Source organism: Giraffa tippelskirchi, chromosome 8, assembly GCF_054371585.1.
Source record: "Giraffa tippelskirchi isolate mGirTip1 chromosome 8, T2T-mGirTip1v1.2.pri, whole genome shotgun sequence".
NCBI classification, from domain to species: domain Eukaryota; kingdom Metazoa; phylum Chordata; class Mammalia; order Artiodactyla; family Giraffidae; genus Giraffa; species Giraffa tippelskirchi.
In genome coordinates this window covers 136,511,181-136,531,374 of record NC_137282.1, presented here as the reverse complement: position 1 = coordinate 136,531,374, position 20,194 = coordinate 136,511,181, and the positions used below count along the sequence as shown (strand labels likewise).

Below are 20,194 nucleotides of genomic sequence, written 5' to 3'. Positions count from 1 at the left end.
TTGTAGATTGACTGTTTATGACTTTACACGTTCATAAATCATAGGCTTGAGTACAAGGCTGCACGTTTTCTCTGAGCTCTGTTGGGACTTCTGTGTTCAGAACAGAACTAGGATGACCCACTGTTCTGATGTGTCCTGGGCTGAGGGGTTTCCAGGATGTGGAACTTTCAGTTCTAAAACCAGGACAATGCCAGACATACCAGATTGGTTGGTAAATGCGAAGCTTTTTTTTTTAAAAGAAATTTTATAGTTGATTTACAGTATTGTGTTAATTTCTGCTGTACAACAAAGTTATTCAGTTATACATATATATTCTTTTTCATATTCTTTTCTATTATCATCTATCACTGGATATTGAATATAGTTCCCTGTGCTATACAGTAGGACCTTGTCGTTTATCCATCTACTAACGGTTTCCATCTACTAATCTGAAACTCCCAATCCTTCCTTCTCCCATCCTCAACGAGAAGCTTTTTAAAAAACATCTTTTGTTCTGTAATGAGAGCCTCAATAAATTCTTAAAACCCATTAAAAACATTTAAATCTAATTTTCTTCACATTTTCCCCTCTCTTTTTTCTCTGATTGCATCTACGCCTACAGTATTTTAAGTCTAGATTTTGGTCCTTCCTTAAGACGAATAAGCCGAGGCACAGAGGTTACATGACAGGACAGGAGCAGGGAACTCAAAGAAGTTTCAGCCTGGATGAGCCATCATGGCGGCGAACGTGACAAGTGGGAAGGATGTGGGTCATCCTCAATCTAGCCCAGATCCCCGTCTCTTACGGTTCCGTCCTAGACATGTGATCCTTGGCTCCAAAAGCACAGAGCTTATCGCACGATGCCATGACTCCTTGTTTACTGCTTTGATGGACAGAAATTTCACTGAGGTTAAGGGCCCAGTAGTCTCAGGACTTAGAACTGAGCCTGCTTCATGGCAACAGCTCGGTGACCTGTTGGGGAGCATCTGGAGTAATAAGGAGGTGTATTTACTCAAAATTTGCTTCTGAACTTCCTCTATTCATCATGAAACTTGGCTTTAGTATCGTCCTTGAGACATATAAGGCACTTGAAGTCGGGGATGGGAAACAGGGAGCCTCAAGTTATAGGAGAATTTCCTGCTAAGTAAGCTTCCAGTCTCATTCCCTAAAAATTGACCTGTCCTGAGGACTCTGCCCACTCCCCCCAACTCCACAGGAGTCAGGGTACAAAAAATGAAGATGATAAGAACCTGCTGTATAGTACAAGGAACTTTACTCAACACTCTGTAATGGCCTATATGGGAACAGAATCTAAAAAAAAAAAGAGTAAATATATGTATATGTATAACTGATTCACTTTGCTGTACACCTGAAACTAATACAACATTGCAAATTGACTTTACTTCAATAAAAATTTAAAAATATTATTAAAAACAAGCAAACAAATCCGCAGACAACCCCAGGGCCTCTAGGATGATTGGCTTTCTGGTTCTCACACAGCTTTCACTCTTCCTTGTTGTTTGAGGGATGCCAGACAAATGAAAAAGTTTATTTTTTAAGGAGGCAGAGGTCAGGTTCAGGTAAGAGACTGATGCTTCCGTTGGAAAACTTAGGAATTACCCATCCTGTATGATATCATTAAAGTAGAGAGAAGGATGGTATCAAAGGAACTAGTATTTACGAAGCCCTTACTCTGTGCCAGGCGTAGAGCTAGCTTTTCATGTGTCCAAATAAATTTATTCCATGCCAAATTGGCTTAGACAATAAAGAATCAGCCGCAACATGGGAGGCCTGGTTTTAATCCCTGGGTTGGGTAGATTCCCTGGAGAAGGGAATGGCACCTGACTCCAGTACTCTTGTCTGTAGAATTCCATGGACAAAGGAGCCTGGCGGGCTAGAGCCCATGGGGTCGCAAAGAGTGGGACACAACTGAAATGACTAACATTTTCACTTTCAAAACAATATGAGACGACCATTTCCATTTATAGGTAAGGCTGGATGTGGTTGCCTGACGTCTCCAAAGTCATAGAGCTGGTGAGAGGCACAGGTGAGGTCTGAAACCAGGGCCACTAAACTCTAAAACCTCCATCCTCGTTTGCTAACACAGTCCTGAGGCATCATTGCTGCCTCCTGGTGGCCCTGAAACACTTTGGACTGGCTCCTGGGCCAACAGGTTTCTTCCAGTTTCTGATGTTACCCAGATACTCATCGTGACCAGGAAATGTTGGGTTCTTTGCAGAGAAAACCTGCAAGACGCCTGGACCTCACACTGAGGAGGTAAGTGACCCTAAAAGACAGACATGAAACCATGACTCTGTGATTTCCTTCTATTATTTGGGGGATGACAGGTAAGTGCTAATACAACCTCTGTTTCAGTCTCACCAGTATCAATTATTCACAGAGAATTAACCCCTGCTGGGGCTCTTCCTTTCCTGTAGGGAGGACAGTTGGCGATCTACAGAGCCCAGCCCCTGTGTTGGGCTTTAGTCCTTTGAATATCAGTGCCCTCTGGAGGTTGAACTCAGAGAAGCAAAGGTGAGAGAGAAGAACATTTGGAGTTTTCTGCCCCTGTTCTTTCTTATCGAAGTCCCTGTCTCCAAGCACAAAGGCTGGGGGACTTTGAAGGAATGTCTTTCCTAGTGTGACCCTCAAGTGTGAAATACAAGGAACCACTGGGCTAGTAGGAAATCACTTGTTTCCTCAGATCCATGTCCAAGGTTCTGATTTGTCCCCCATGATGGATCTTCCTGCATGTTCTATCCTGTTTACCTGTCTCAAGGTAAAGGGTTCCCAGCAACACCTTTCACCAAGAGGGAGGGATTCCCAGTGAGAAGACAGTATCACTATACACATAGTGTGTCCACATAAAGGGTCACTGTCTGTGCTTTATTTGTTAAGATACAAGCAGGCCCAGAGAGCAGATGTAGATTCTCTCTATGGCTCTGTTCCTGCCTGGCAGTCCTAAGGCTGTGATGGTAGGAGCTGGAAAGAAACCAGCCTAATGTTTGTTGAGCACCTACTGTGTGCTGGCCCCTACTTTAACTTGTTGATTTTCTTAAGAAGACTATCCTTTCCTTTGGTTTTTCTTCTTCTAAATTTTCTGACCACACCATGTGACGTGTGGACTCTTTTAGTTTCCTGAGCAAGGATCCACCCCCCTCCCCATGCAATGGAAGCTCAGAGTTTTAACCAGTGGACCACCAGGGAAGTCTTTCCTTTGGTTCTTTTAAAGCCCTAGGTTGAGTTTATTTTTAAATGATAGACTTGTCCCTTAGATAGGATGCCCATAATAGGGCTGCTCAGATGAGAGCCAGCGGCAAGGAAATAAGGCGATACTACAGTCTTAACAGGGTGAGCCTGGTGAATCTCATGCCTGTGGTTAGGACTGACGAGGAGGAGAGGGACTCCTAGGCTCTAAGCTTCCTCTTTTTACCCCAGAAAGTGTAGTTTGGGAAGTTTAGGCCTAAGAAGCCTTTGCTATAGTCTGTATTTGATTTGTTTGGATAGCTGGGCTTGGACTGTGTTCCTAAGTGTCAGTAACCATCTCATAGTAACAATTCTGTGTCTTTCTGCTGTGGCCAAGGCCTTGACTTGGTGACGCACCCACATCCTCTCAACCCATACCATTACTGAGCTCACTGGTTCAACCTGCATCCATCCCCAGACACCCGTGTTCACCACCAGCTGTCTTTCTTTGGAGGTAGGAACCCACTCTGGCCACATGCAAAGCAAGCCAGAAATGCCAGGGAATTGATGTCCACCTCACCAGTAGCCTTCAACCCTTAACTGTAGGGAATTCAATATATCATCTACAGAACATAAGGATAATGTGAACCCTATAATGTAAGATCATGCTCAGAAGTGATGCCTAGAAGGCTCTTCCTTTAGAATGCCCACAAGTCTCTTAAAAGCAAAGACTAGGACTTTATTAGGATTCTAAAACCCAGTGCCAATTTCAGTCAATGTGTGTGTGCTCCATAGCTCAGTCTTGTTTGACTCTCTGTGACCGTATGTACTGTAGCCCACTGGGCTCCTCTGTCCATGGAATTTTCCAGGCAAGGATACTGGGTTTAGCAGACTGTAGTCTATTCCATTCAATCCTAGTACCTTAGAATAAATTTTGCATTAGTTATCTCTTGCTATGTAAAAGATTGTGCCAAACTTAATAGCTCAAAACAAGAATCATGTTTTATCGCTTACAGTGAGTGTGGATCAGGAATTCGGGATTGGCTTCTCTGGGTCTCTGGCGAGGTTGCAGGGCTGCAGTCCCTGAAAGACTCCACTGGGGGTGAGGATCCACTCCAAGGTTGCTTACTCACTTGCCTGGCTCTGAGTAGAATGCTCTACCTGCTTTTCACATGAGCCTCTCTGCAGAGCTGCCTGAGTATCTCCATGGCATGGTGGCTTAGGGAGCCATCCAAGAGGTCAAGCTGTAATGCCTTTTCTGATCTAGTGTTAGTCGATCAGTTGTCTCTGGCTCTTTACAATTCCACAGACCATAGCCCACCCAGGCTTCTCTGTCCATGGGATTCTCTAGGCAAGAATACTGGAGTGGCTTGCCATTCCCTTCTCTAGAGGATATTCCTGACACAGGGATTGAACCCAGATTTCCTGCATTGCAGGCAGATTCTTTACCGTTTGAGCTACAGGGAAGACCTTTTTCTGACCTGGCCTCTGAAATTACATACTGTTGTTTCTGCTTTATCTCATTGGTCACACAAATCAGTCCTGACTCATGGTGGAGGAGGCCACACAGGGAGTGACTAACAGGTAGTGGTCATCTTGGAGGCTGGTTACTGTGGGTTTCTATGGAAAAGTTCATCCCCTGTAGGGGTTTATGGGAGAAATGCATAGAAAAACAATAGCTTCAAATTACATTGGGAAGCGCCTATTGATGGGACAGGCAGAAATATTTAAAATGTTCTTATTTGGTAATTTCCCATAATGTTCTCTATGGGTAACTATCTGTAACCTTTTTGTCAAACACTCTCCAACCCACAGGAAAGCTTTACTTTGATATTGAGGTGGAAACTGCTTACAAATGTGTAAATCAAGTCACACTTGAGCACAACATTTGAGAGCTTTGCTTTTGATGTGGAAGAGGCAGCTCTCAGATGACTGGTTTTCTTCTAAAACCTAAAATCCCCCAAATTCTCAGAGATGTAAGTCAGAACCTTAATCCCCAGAGTCAGGTCGGGCCACAGTGTGGGTATGGCTACTTGCCGGTGTTCTCTGATCCCGGATAAGACTGCACAGTGGAGCCCTTTGTTGTGCTCCGGGCAGAGGGCGTCCCTTGGCCTGATTGCTTTGGGGCTCGTTTCCTGACCGGGAAGGTTTTACCACCTGGAGGACAGATCGCTCCAAAACAAACAGGCCTCCCCGCCTCCCAGCTTTGAGCTCTGTACTGAGCCCTGAACTTCAGGCAAAAGAAATGAACCATGGTCTTATCATCAGTAGCAGTAAATACCAGTGCTCCAAAGAAGTTTTTAGATTTTTTAGGTCCTTGCTACCAGAGGTCAGGTTCCCACTGCAGCAATGGGGGAAAACAAAACAAAATCTGAGGAGACGGCATTGAAAGAAACCAGGAAAAAGGAAATGGAAGCAATTGACATGCTGAACTTTATTTCTCAGCCATGGACATAGCCCAGGAACCCCACTCTTATCTTATGGGAAGTAGTCCTTTTAGCCATTCAAAAAAAATGAAATAAAGTTACAGTGCTATGGTATGTTCAAAAATACCAGTGCTATGCACAGGGAACTCTGCTCAATGTTATGTGGCAGCCTGGATGGGAAGAGAGTTTGGGGGAGAATGGATTCATATATACGTATGGCTGAATCTATTTGCTGTCCACCTGAAACAATCACAGCATTGTTAATCAGCTATGCTGCAGGTGCTGCTAAGTCGTTTCAGTCGTGTCAGACTCTTTGTGACCCAATGACTGCAGCCCACCAGGCTCCTCTGTCCATGGGATTCTCTAAGCAAGAATACTGGAGTAGGTAGCCATTCCCTCCTCTGAGTTCAGTTCAGTTCAGATGCTCAGTTGTGTCCGCCTGTTTGTGACCCAATGGACTGCAGCATGTCAGGCCTCCCTGTCCATCACCAACTCCTGGAGCTTACTCAAACTCATGTCCCTTGAGTTGGTTATGCCATCCAACCATCTCATCCTCTGTCATCCCCTTCTCCTCCCGCCTTCAATCTTTCCCAGCATCAGGGTCTTTTCAAATGAGTCAGCTCTTCGCATCAGGTGTCCAAAATATTGGAGTTTCAGCTTCGACATCAGTCCTTCCAATGAATATTCAGGACTGATTTCCTTTAGGATGGACTTGTTGGATCTCCTTGCAGTCCAAGGGACTCTCAAGAGTCTTCTCCAACACCACAGTTCAAAAGAATCAATTCTTTTGCATTCAGCTTTCTTTACAGTCCAACTCTCACATCCATACATGACTATTGGAAAAACCATAGCCTTGACTAGATGGACCTGTAATGTCTCTGCTTTTTAATCTGCTGTCTAGGTTGGTCATAACTTTTCTTCCAAGGAGTAAGCGCTTTTACTTCCCTCCTCTAATCGGGTATTTTACATTTTTTTATATTTTAAAGTTGCTAAGTCGTGTCCGACTCTTTGCGACCCCATAGACTATACAGTCCATGGAATCCTCCAGGCCAGAATACTGGAGTGGGTAGCCTTTCCCTTCTCCAGGGGATCGTCCCAATCCAGGGATTGAATGCAGGTCTACTGCATTGCAGGGGGATTCTTTACCAGCTGAGCTATCAGGAAAGCCAAAAATCTGACACTAGTAGTTTGTTTCCTCCTGCCGCTTAAGAGAGAGATAAAAATCTCTGACACTTGCAGCCTATTTCCTCCATTTGGAGACCCCTAGCCTTCCTGCCTGTTACCCTCTCATTCCCCCCTTTTCTTTTAGGAGAATTATGCTGCCTAGGGAAAGGGGCGTCGTTTTCATGCTGTAACTGCTTCTGAGCTGATAAGGGGCGTCATCCCTAAAATGGTGAAGCAACATATTCTCTTAACCTTCATATTAGGGTCTCTGGTCCAGGAGCCCCAAGTAGCAGTTGGAGGAAGCTGCCGCAGTGGCAGGAGTTTGAGCAACCATTTGTGACTTAAAAGACTTCATGTGGCTAGAAACAAATCCAGTTACACAGTTACAGATGCAGGGAGCAAACAGCAAAAACAGAACAATCAACAAAGTTAAAAGTCACATTATGTCCACAGTTAAGGTACAAAGTGTTGCACCAGTCCATTTTAGGATTGTTAGATGTCATTGGCTATACTCTAACATAAAATTAAAAGTAAAAAGAAAAAAATCATACACTAGTAAAAAAATAACAATGCTATGGTATGTTTGCTTCATGATATAATATGTTAAAATACATTCTCTTTTAGCTTTCTCACAATAACTGTTTGAGGCTGTGTTGTTTGCCTCTAGCCATTCTAACGAAAATGGCAAAACCTCCCCCTTTATCCTGCTTTATTGATTTATTTTTTTCCATAGAGCTTATTACTGTCTGGCATTATATCCCACATCTTTACATTTGTTTACTTTTCTATTATCTAGTTGCTCATCGTAACACGTAAGGTCCATCAGAACAGGGAATGGGTTTGTTTCACTCTTTGCCACATTCCCAGAGCCTGGTTAATGCTCCGTACACAATTATTGACAAATAACTTTTGCACTGAGTCAGCTATGAGAGATTAAATGACTTCCTACAGGCCTTTGGAGTCTAAATTTGATGCCCTTTTCATGCCTGTGTTTTCTGTATCAAGAATCCAAGGAAACTGAGGCCACAAAGTTGCAAAGCTGCAGAATGGAAGTTCTCACACCACAGCCCAAGGCTTCTGGAATTTACTCAGCCTTGTTCTTGCTGCAGTAGGCAAGCACAGGATTTTGCCCCAGGATATAAGATTAACGCTTAGGCTGGTAAACATTCTCCTGTGCTCTCCAGCGTGTTTCACTGGCCTCCTGGTTCCTGGGTCTGGAAATGCACTTTGGGTAAAACTCAGCACAATCACATCCCACCCCAGTGCCCATTCCACCCTTATTATCAAAATGGCCCATAAGGAAATAGCTTGAACACAGTTACACATGGCTGCTCAGATGTATATATGTAAATTTCTACATGGGAAGAGCATATGTCCAAAGCTCTGAGCAAAACATCTGAATCAGTACTAGGGTGAAGCCCCATGGAAGTTCAGAAGAGATTTCATCATGATTATGTATTTTTAGGGTCATTGGACAATTCCTTCTCCATCTTCCACCTGACCTAGGTTTTCTTCTTTGCTTGCCACCTGGCCTTTTTCTCTGCTTCTCTGCCTTTATCTCTACCGAGAGGTGAAAGAGGCTGTCAGGATTGAACATACCCAGTAAACCACTGAGGAGCTTTGGTTGCCAAGCTGGGGAAGCTGCAGCAACCACTCCCTTATGGCCATGTGCTTGGAGAGCCAAGAATAACCAAAATACATCAGCTGGGAGTCGACACTCACAAGCAAACAGATTGGTCTAGCTTCCATCACTAAAACAGCTTGTTGGAGGAGTCTGGTTCTACTGAGCGGAACCACATGTTTATACCCAATGACTCAGTTCAGTGTGTTCCTCCTGAAAACAGGATTGGAGTCCATGAGCCATTGGCCCTGGTTTGGTGGATTTGTTATACAAGACCTACCTTGCCCATCACTCCTGGGGTGAACTGTCTTTCCAAGCCCACCCTCTTCTTTGCATCTCAGAGGTAGACAAAAACAGCACTGCTTGATAAATTACTTGCAAACCGCAGCAATTAGGCAGGAAAAAAAATTTTTTTTTGTCCCTGAATACATCGCATCATGGGCTTTCCTGGTAGCTCAGCTGGTAAAGAATCCACTTGCAATACAGAAGACCTCAGTTCAATTCCTGGGTTGGGAAGATCCACTGGAGAAGGGATAGGCTACCCACTCTAGTATTCTTGGACTTTCCTTGTGGCTCAGCTGGTAAAGAATCTGCCTGCAATGTGGGAGACTTCATTCAATCCCTGGGTTGGGAAGATCCCCTGGAGAAGTGAAAGGCTACCCACTCCAGTATTCTGGCCTGGAGAATTCCATGGACTGTATAGTCCATGGGGTCACAAAGAGTTGGACAAGACTGAGTGATTTTCACTCACATCACATCAAGTGGTTGCACAGTGTAAAAATTTCCCAATAATTTGTCATATGTCAGCAGTATTTTTTCCTTTGGAAAGATAGCATAAAGGGAAAAGAACCAATGGAAAGATCACAGGTATTGTGGTGTGGGTTCAAATTCCAGACCTGCCATTTATAGTCTGTAGGCCCTGGATTGAGTGAGCTAACTTTTAAAAATATCCTTTTTGTTGTTTTCATCTCTAAATCAAGTACAAGGTGCAGGGTTATGGTTAATGCTTGGAGTATTGAAATTGTCAGAGCCTGGCAGATAGCAGGGCCTTCATGGCACAGAATATTATTACTATCATTTGTTAAATATCTACTGTGGGTCAGGATGAGGGCAGTCACAGTCTGAGAGGTGGTGAAGAGGAAGTAGGGGGCATTTTTGTCACTGCCAAGTTTTGAGTTCCTTGGACAAGTGGGACCTTTGCTTTTACATCTTAAAAAATAGGAGAAAATGCTATTCTCCTTACTTAAAAACCAGCAAATTCTTATTTTGAAGAGCATGCTATACACAGACACTATACTAGGTTTTCCTTAAAATGTACCTTTGTTTTTCCCAACTCTTGATTATTGCTTGCTCAGACTGTGCATCAGGAAACAGAACCCCAGAGGGGTGAGGAAATTTGGCCAAAATCCTGACATTGGTGAGTGGCAGAGTTGTCATCTTGAGCCTGAATTTTTTGCCGTTTGTTTATACACCATTTATGGAATGAGATATTGTATTGAAACTTATAAACATGAGGTTTATTATGATTATTATTTTTGTCAAGGGCTGATTACATTATAAATACACAGCTGGATGATTGGGAAAGAGAGAAAATAGTGGGAAACCATCCCTGACATTGAGGGACTGAGAATCTCTTTGGGATCTTATGTTCTTTGGCATATAAAAATTGTCTTCCTAAAATAGAAACAATGTTCTGGTTTTTAAAAAAAGACATTAAAAAATATAATTAATCTTTCCCTTGGAAAAGGAGAAAGGGAAATGAGAGGGTGACTCCAAAGCACTGAACGGATCAAACACAATAAAGACTCAAAAAGAAGCTTGGAAAGTAAAACACATGCTTTAGATATCAGGCATTGTTGTTATGCGTATTATTTAGTTGTTATTATTAGACACCATTGGCCATATAAGTTGCTGCAATCCTTGCAGAGAGAAAACTGAAAGATCACGCATCCTCAAAGCCAGTGGATGAGAAATATTGAGTAAGGAGTAGAACAAGAACCACAGGAGTTCTAAGAAGGACACCACCAAAGGTAATGTTTGTAGATGGCCTGGAACTCAGAGATTTCTAGACTAAAATCAGATACCTTGGAGGTGATTCACGCTGAAGTATTTGAAATGTTGTTGCTTAGTCGCTAAGTCGTGTCTGACTCTGCGACCTCCTAGACTCTAGCCCACCAGGCTCCTCTGTCCATGGGATTTCCCAGGCAAAAATTCTGGAATGGGTTGCCATTTCCTCCACCAGGGGATCTTCCTTACCCAGAGGTCAAACCTGCATCTCTTGCATCTCCTGCATTGGCAGGTGGATTCTGTACCACTGAGCTACCAGGGAAGCCCAGCTGAAGTGTAGACCTGAGTGATTGAAGGGTCCTTAAATCATCTGACTTGTCTTGGTGTTTGGTGCCAAGAGCATATGTGCATTTTATCTTTACAGACAAGGAATCCAAAGTCTCCTGATGTGTTCAGACAGATGGGAAGAGTGCAGTAGAGACCAGGTATTTCCAAATTTGGTTAAGGGAAGTGGAAAGAAACCAAAGCTTGGAGCCAATTCCTCCCTTATCCTGTGATGTGAATTCAGACAAGTTATACCGAAACTTTCAGAACCTCATTTTTTACCCCCCATCTGTAAGAGAAAGGCAAAGAACAAAACAACAATGACATCAACGGGGTTAGGATGGGAGAAAATTGAACAGCACAGGTGAGCATACAGCTAGTACAGAAATGTGTTCCTCTCTACCCATCTCTGTCAGTCGTGGTAATGAATTTAACCCCTTTCTTTTCCCAGCAGAATCCAATCAAGAGCTCACATTTTCCAGGCCAGTAGGAAAGGATGGTTTACTTCCCTCTTAACTGAAATCAAAGTGCAAACTGCTTCAAAAGCAGGGTTAGTGGACTTTATCTTTGTACTCTCAGTCACTGTTACAGTGCCTAGAACTTGGAAGGCACTCCAAAAATATTTATGAAGCTGAAAATATCACCAGGTTGTTAATAAAACTTCAGATTATCCCTCCTCCTCCCCCAGCCCATTTTTACATTAGAAGAAATATCAAACCAACATCATGTGAGACGGTTCTGATTTTGGTTGGGTCAAATAGCCCCCGTTGAGCCAACCCTCTTAAAGACAAAAACTATAAACTATGGATAAAACCTACTGAAAAATCCAATTACTTGAAGGCAGTAGAAAGTGAATAAAAGTAGATAATGGAAGAGAGTTGATTTGTACACAAAGTGGATGGCTCTGGGTACAGTTCCCTTTATTTTTCTATTTTTATTTTTAAAAATATTTATTTTTATTTATTTATTTGGCTGCACCGGTTCTTAGTGGTGGCATGTGGGATCTAGTTCCCCGACCAGTGATCCAACCTGGACTCCCTACATTGAGAGCACAGAGTTTTAGCTACTGAACTGCCAGGGAAGTCTCACCCTTTATTTATTTATTTTTTTAATTTAAAGCTTTCAACCTGAAGACAGGCCCCAAATTGTGGTCTGGAAAGGTGAATAAAGCCAGTGGAAAATCGTATCCTTCTGGCTTAAAGAGTCAAAAGATGGAATTCAGGGAAACCAAAGCTGCTGGAAGTGAAGAGAAAATCCTGAAAAGAAAAGAATCAGAGAGAAAAAGTCCCAGACTCTGTTTCTAGACTCTGCCTAAACTGCTAAATCATCTCTGAATCATGCATGCCCCAGAAATTGACTTTTTTTAAAAATCAATATTCTTCAGTGAAACATAACAGAATCCAGAGTTTCTATATTTTTCATAATATCTGAAATAAAATCCAAAATTGATTGATGTATGAAGAAACAGGAAAACATCATCTACACATGTGTGCTGTGCTTATATGTCCGATTCTTTGTGATCCCATGGACTGCAGCCCACCAGGCTCCTCTGTCCATGGGGATTCTCCAGGCAAGAATACTGGAGTGGGTTGCAATGCCCTACTCCAGGGGATCTTCCCAACCAGGGATCAAACCCAGGTCTCCTTCATTGCAGGCAGATTCTTTACCATCTGAGCCACCAGGGAAGCCCAAGAATATTGGAGTGGGGTAGCCTATTCCTTCTCCAAGGGATCTTCCCAACCCAGGAATTGAACTGGGGTCTCCTGCGTTGCAGGTGGATTCTTTACTAGCTGAGCTACCAGGGGAGCTCCAACTATACATAAGGAAAACGAAAAAATATAACATTGTCACGTGGAGTTTATAATGTATGTGGATGTAATACATATAAGAACTACCACATAGATGATGTGAGTTTCTGGGCTTCCCTGGTGGCTCAGTGGTAAAGAATCCACCTGCCAATGCAGGTGACATGGGTTTTATCCCTGATCTGGGAAGATCCCACATGCCATGGCAAGACACAACTAAGCCCATGTGCCACAATTACTGAGCCTGTGCTCTAGAGCCAGGGAGCTGCAACTACTAAAGCCCAAGCACTCTAGAGTCCGTGCTGGGCAACAGGAGAAACCACCCCAATGAGAAGAAGCCCACGCACCAGCTAGAGAGTAGCCCTCACGCAGCAGCAAAGACCCAGCACCAATAAATAAATAAATAAAAATTTAAAAAAAGATATGCGTTTCTATATTTTACATTATTAGTGCAATATTAACTCTAGATGGGCTGTGAAAAATTAAAAATGTTTATGGTAATCCCTAGAGCAAACACTAAAAATATAATGCAATAAATACAGCTGCGTGTATACTCAGTCACTCAGTTGTGTCCGACTCTTTGCAACCCCCTGCACTGCAGCCCCCCAAGCTCCTCTGTCTATGGAATTCTTCAGGCCAAAATACTGGAATGGGTTGCCATTTCCTCCTCCAGGGGATCTTCCTGACCCAGGAATCAAACCCAGGTCTCCTGCTTCTCCTGCCTTGGCAGGCAGATTCTTTTACCACTGAGCTATCTGAGAAACCCTAAGTTCAGCTAGTGTGTGTGTGAAAGTCACTCAGTTGTGTCTGACTCTTTGCGATCCCATGGACTGTAGCCCTCCAGGCTCCTCTGTCCATGGGGTTCTCCAGGCAAGAGTACTGGAGTGGGTTGCCATGCCCTCCTCCAGGAGATCATCCCAACCCAGGGGACTGAATCCAGGTCTCCCGCCTTGCAGGTGGATTCTTTACCGTCTGAGCCACCAGGGACGTTAATAAATAAAATTCCAAATTATCTTCGTTTGATTCCTGCCTCTCAGATATGCTTTCCATTGCAGATTTTCAGGCCCACCCAACAACAGTCTAAAATCTTAGACAGCAAAACAAAAAGAGGCTCCCCAGAGACCTGACCCCTTCCAGTCTTCATAAGTACAAGAAGGAACGAAATAGAATTCAGAAGGGACATCCCAGATTTAGGAAAGAACAAGGCTAGGGGCACGTAAACAAAAAGTGTAGAGTCACTGGAGTGGAAGAATGGGAAATGTGTAAGAAGCTCAGGGAGCTTTGGTTTTGAGCCTGCTCCCTGCAGCTGGTTGCCCCAGGCCTGAGAGAGGGAGGTGAGTACCAGCCACAACCAACCACAGCCAACCCTTTGGATGAATTAGAGTAAACAAGTGGCTAAGTAGGTTGTTAACTATGCTTCCACGATATTGCAGAAGGAAGGGAAAGAGCAAAACAACATTTTGTCTCTTCAACCTGGTGTTTTGCAACTGTGTTGGTGTGTCACCATGTAGGGGAAATTGTAGAACTCAGTCGCCATCCATCCATCAATCTGTCCTCGTATCGCATACTCCCTTGGGATACAATTTCCAAGTCGGTGTTGGTTATTCCAAAATCAACAGCTGTGGGGGAAGGAAAGTATCAGAGAAGTCCATACTAAGCCAGTCCTTGATTCTCCATTACTTTTGTCTAAATGAGGAATTACAAAGAAGGAAGAAGCTTAGGGATACAAGTTAAATAAGAAATGCCGAACCATCTATGAACGTATTGGATATGTCTTCATATGGTTTTCTGGAATCTGCAGATCTGACTTAGTTCTAATGATAACCAAGTCTTGCCCTGGTTCTGATTCAGCATCCATAGGAAAAGGAGTTGGGAGAAGGAGTAAAAGTAGGAGTAAAAAAGGAGTAAAAGTAAAAAATTCCCTTTCTAAAGGGAACTATTATTTGAAAGAGAATTCTTGATATGAAGCTGGATGGAGGGAGAGGGCTGAGATAAATAGTAAAGTAACGTGAGTCTTCGGGATTTTTAAGGGGGATGCAAGAGGTAAAATACTGGCTGGCCATATAGGTTATTATATTTTGAGGTTCTATAAATGACAAAGGAGGGGTCTGGGAAGCCTTGCAGTGTGGAGCTGTCAGGCTGCACAAGTGAACAGTGTCACTGGAGTAGGGTCAGGCAAGTAAGGGAGAAAATTTCAGGGAGCACCAAAAAGCCCTCGGTAATCAAGACTCAAGTAATCAAGATTTTTTTTCATCAAAAATAAACATTGAATGCCATACTTAATAAAAATTCATGCAAAAATCCACGATGAACAAAATATCAAAATTTTATATAAAAATAAGCTGCTACAATTTGGTTTTCTTTTTAAATGATCTTATTACTGTGCAGTGGACTCCCCTAGTGGCTCAGAGGTAAAAAAAAATCCGCCTGCCAATGCAGGAGACGGGTTCGAGTCCTGGGTCAGGAAGATCCGCTGGAGAAGGGAAAGGCTACCCATTCTAGTATTCTTGCCTGGAGAAACCCATGGACAGAGGAGCCTGGCGGGCTACAGTCTGTGGGGTTGCAAAGATTTGGACACAACTGAGTGACTAAACAACAACAGCTGTGTAGGACAGTCTGCCCTTGGTTCCTTGGTCTGTATGGCTGTTGCATCCACTTGCATGTCTGTGCACAGGTTGATAATGGTGAGCAAACCAACTGGCTCTCCTAGGGCTTTATATACAGAAAAGTTTTTTTTTAAATTGTCGCCCTTGCACTAATGTTTTCCCGTGGTTCAAAATCTGGGAGCAGATTTTGATAAGTATAACTAGGTGCATACACTTTTCCTTTGCCTCATGATCCAACAGAGCTCAAACTGGTACTCAACTGAGCAAGATGTGCCATGAGTTGGACTGAGTAGAGAAAAGCCTGAAAGCTTGCTTCACAGAGTCTGGCTTTTGAGAATCTGGAATGTGTTGATTCACAACTGAGGGGCTGGAGAATAGCTGGCTGCCAATTCATAGGAATAAGAGCCCAGAACAAAGGAGACAGGAGGACTCAGGGTGGTGATGGAGCCCAGATAGAAGGGAGAGCTTCGGCCGAGGAAGCAGCCACGCAGCCCAGACTTCCCTATAGCTGACCATGGTCTGGCCACAGCAAACACTTTCTGAGCCTCAGCTTCTATACCAGTAAAAGTGCTTTTCTGACTTGTTTTAGCTGGAAGTCCTGCAAATAAATTTAACCCGGCAGCTACAGTTAGAACTCTGGTCTATTTGGTTGAACTTGGGGTGTGAAACCAAGACCCTGACTTGTTCAGCTTTTCCTGATCCCCCATGGAGGCCCCTGTGGAAACCTCCTTGGCCGTTTCAGGGCTCCTCAGAACACGATCTGAAATAGTGTTTTAGGGTTTTTAAAAAATATATATAAGCTTCTTTTTTTTATTGGAGTGTAATGGCACCCCACTCCTGTACTCTTGCCTGGAAAATCCCATGGACGGAGGAGCCTGGTAGGCTGCAGTCTATGGGGTGGCTGGGAGTCGGGCACGACTGAGCGACTTCACTTTCACTTTTCCCTTTCATGCACTGGAGAAGGAAATGGCAATCCACTCCAGTATTCTTGCCTGGAGAATCCCAGGGACGGGGGAGCCTGGTGGGCTGCCGTCTATGGGGTCACACAGAGTTGGACACGACTGAAGCGACTTAGCAGCAGCAGCAGCAGCAATGACCTACTTAGTTCTTAGCAGAGTCGGACATGACTGGGCGACTTCACTTGCACTTTTCACTTTCCTGCATTGGAGAAGGAAATGGCAACCCACTCCAGTGTTCTTGCCTGGAGAATCCCAGGGATGGGGGAGCCTGGTGGGCTGCCGTCTATGGGGTCACACAGAGTTGGACACGACTGAAGCGACTTAGCAATTGCTCTATAATGTCGTGTTAGTTTCTGCTGCCCAGCAATGTGAATCTGCTATGCATGCTCAGTCGCTTCAGTCGCTTCAGTCGCGTCCGACTTTTTGCGACCCTATGGACTGTAAGCCCCCAGGCTCCTCTATCCATGGGATTCTCTTGTCTCTTGAGGCTCCCTCCCACCCCACCCTCATCTCACCCTTCCAAGTCATCGCAGAGCACCAAGCTGAATTCCCTGTGCTATACAGCAGGTTCCCACTAACTACTTTACACATGGTAGTGTATATGTGTCAATGCCACTCTCTCAATTTGTCCCACCCTCTCCTTCCCGCCTTGTATCCACAAGTCTGTTCCCTACATCTGTGTCTCTATTCCTGGTCTGCAAACAGGTTCATCAGTACTGTTTTTCTAGATTCTGTATATAGGTGATCATTGATGTCAATTTCAGTCCTAGCGTTGTATTCAAGCCCAAAACCCTGCCTGTATCTGCAAGGTGACATTTTGACAATGGAAGTTCACTTATATATAAAAAAAAGAGGAGCCTCCAGCCTTTGGATTGCACCTCTGGGCGTACCCTGTTCTGTTTCTGGGCTCATCAAGCCTGCAGAGCTCATAGAACTAGCAGAAGCATCAAGAGAATTTAGTCAGCCTTCCCATGGCCAGTGCAATTATACAGTGGAAAGAGGCACACTGCCAGGATTTTAATATGAAGCAGGCACCCTTGGGGAACATTGACAAGTGACCAGGGATTGTCTACATGTGGCCAGGAGCCAGGGGAAGCCAGCTGGGCCTGACTTTCTGATAAATATGACAGTTCCAAATCTGTAAATATTCCAGGACTGGAGGAGAATGAATTCTAGTGGTATTCAAAACAAGGTCCTTGTCATCTTTATTAGAATTGTCATCCTCTAGATTGCCGTGGCTGTTATTCAATTGCTATGGGTCTTCAAGGATGTAACAGCCTGCTCTTAAGACATAGATGGGGGACTTCCCTGGTGATCCAGTGGTCGAGAATCCTCCTTGCAATGCAGATTCAATTCCTGATTGGGGAACTAAGATCCCATGAACCGTGGCATGGCCAAAAAAAAAAAAAATGTAGGTGGCAAGGAGGCAACAGGAGCTATAGAAACAGAAGGAACTTCAGAGTCTGACAGATCCAAGCTGGACCTCTCCAGTTCTACCTCTTACTAGCCGTGTGATTTTGTTTTTGTTTTTTTTTTAAACTTGTCTTAGCTTCAAGTTTCTTAGCTCTACATCAAAAATAAAGTGCCAACAGAACTGCAGTGAGCTCTACCAATTGAAAAAACATGCATAACAGAAAGTTTGAAGTTACATTTTATCTAGGGAGCTTACTGAGGACCATAGCCCAGGAGACAGTCTCTCAGATAGCTCTGAGGATCTGCTCCAAAGGGGAAAAGGAGGAACCAGGGTATATAGGAGTTTTTGCTGGAAAAAAAAACACACATAAAAACCAAAAAATTAGCCATGTAATCAAACATCAAAAGACAACTGTTAATCAAAAAATACCAGGCACAGCTCAGTGCTCTGTGATAACTTAGAGGGTGGGGATGGCGGTGGGCAGTGGGAGGGAGACTCAGAGAGAAGGGATATATGTATACTTATGGATGATTCATGTCATGGTACAGCAGAAACCAACACAGCATTGTAAAGTTATTATCCTCCAATTAAAAGTAAATTAAATAAAAATGACAGGTACTTTCTCCTTTCCTCTTGGGATCCTCACTCTTGGAATCCAGACTAAGGAGGAAGTCCAGCAGCCTCACAGAGAAGCCACAGGGCAGGTTGTTCCAGCCAACAGCCAGTACCAATTGCCAGTCAGGATGAGACTGCAGATGGCCCTGGCGCTCAGTCAGGTCACTTCCAGTTTCCTGGCTACCCCAGCTGATAGCATGTAACCCAAACTGTTCCAGAGAAACCCTGCTCAGACTGTAGATTTGTCAGAGAAATAAATATTTTCTGCCGCTAGGTTTGGGGCAGTTTGTTACCTGAAGCCTGAATTCCCCTCCCCGGCTATGGTGATATCCCCAGATGGAGGTATCTACCCTCCAGCTACGGTGAGGGTGTGCCCCTAACACTTTATGGCCCCTCCCCTCCACCCAGAATTGCCCTGGGCTGGCTGAAGTCACAGCGGGGTTATGTCCACCATCCCCACCCTGCAGCAAATGACTGACTGTCGCAGAAGGTGGTCCCCTGGCCTCAAGCCAGGATTGGACCTCTGGTACAATTCACATTCCAGCGCTCCTTGTGAGATTAGGCTAAGGCTAGAATATTCATTGGAAGGACAGATGCTGAAGCTCCAATACTTTGGCCATGTCATGCAAAGAGCAAACTCATTGGAAAAGACCCTGATGCTGGGAAAGATTGAGGGCAGGAGGAGAAGGGGGTGACAGAGAATGAGATGGTTGAATGGCATCATTGACTCAAAGGACATGAATTTGAGCCAACTCTGGGAGACAGCCAAGTATAAGGAAGCTTGGCATGCTGCAGTCTATGGGGTCACAGAGTCAGACACGACTGAGTGACTGAAAAACAGACCCCCAGTGAGGCCATATCCTAGTCTAGCTCTTTCCCTGCCCCAGCCCCTTCTCTCCCTCCCTGTCTCCTGGGGGTTTCCTTAATATTTCACATGTGTTAGAATCTCTGTCTCAAGTCCTGTATCCAGGTATCTGATGGAGAACAGGCACTAATGGATGTTTCAAGTAGTGTGGGGAGAAATCTACCTACATGTGTAACTCGGTCCTCACAACAATCTTATCTAGTGGACACAACCATGAAAAACAAAGCAAGTGATTCTAAATCAACTCCCCAGGGATCGAACCCAGGTCTCCCACATTGCAGGCAGATTCTTTACCAGCTGAGCCACAAGGGAAGCCCTTACTTCAATAAAGAAAAGTAAAAATTAAAAACAAAAAAAAAAATGAGGAAACTGAGGCTCAGAGAGGTTAACTAACTGATCCAGAGATACACAGCAAACAAGCGACCAAGCTGGATGAGTGCTATCGTCTGCCTTGTATTTTAATCATCGTATCTGTGATTACCTCTTGGTGGTAGATTGCATCATTTTGAAGCTGGAGCTGCAGCCTTTGCTGCATTTTAAAGGATGTAAGTATGCATAGTAATTCACCCCAGCTGTGACTCTCTCCTCCCTGTCCTGGGAAGTACTCTGCTTGTCATATCAGATGGGTCTTTCTTCCTGGAATGGTCTCATCTCTTCTCTTTAATTATACAGATTCTAACCATCCTTTGAGAGCATGTAGCCTTATACTAAGACAGGTGTGGAGCCCTGTACCAAGGTCACAGGACAAAAATCTCTGAAACTGACTGAGCCTCAGAAGAGCTGTTGCCATAGCCTCCAAATCTAAACCGAATCAATTCCCTGACCCCGTATTAGGAAAGATACCCTTCCTATTACCCACCCTATAGTTAGCTCCCTAACCAAATACCTAATGCTACTCTTCCAGTTGAATTCTCTGTGACTTGAGAAAACTGGCTATTAGCTCATGAAAGGGGTTGGCTCTTCCTTGAGCTGGTCAGCTATTCTAAGAGTCTCCAGCTCTAATAAATTTTATTCTTCTCTCATTCTGCCTCAAGTCTGGAAATTCTTTTCCACCCCGTGCACTGACCACAACAGGGAGTGATATCAAATCTAATCTCCTCCTGTAGTTTTTCCTAATCTCCTGCTGTCCTTCATCACTTCAGGAACAAACTCCTACAGCTTTTATTGTATGACCAAGTCATTTCAGCCCCTAACAATTTCCTGTCACTGCAGGCCCTGACACA

The 20,194-nt window shown here is 44.1% G+C and overlaps 1 protein-coding gene across 6 annotated transcripts in view; it reads left to right on the top strand.

Annotated features, from left to right (window-relative positions):
- Positions 1-20,194, top strand: part of ADGRF1 (adhesion G protein-coupled receptor F1) — a 102,326-nt gene that overhangs the window by 13,330 nt on the left and 68,802 nt on the right. Inside the window, exons 2-3 of one of the 6 annotated variants that reach the window (XM_081519700.1) lie at positions 2,219-2,256; positions 10,808-10,868. The exons of 4 other annotated variants lie outside the window; for them this stretch is intronic. In XM_081519700.1, coding sequence (XP_081375826.1) covers positions 10,830-10,868 — 39 coding nt within the window. In that variant the 5' untranslated portion in view covers positions 2,219-2,256; positions 10,808-10,829. Of the gene's footprint in view, positions 1-2,218; positions 2,257-10,807; positions 10,869-13,753; positions 13,847-20,194 lie in introns of those variants that run through there. One more of the 6 variants, XM_081519705.1, reaches the window with a different exon arrangement.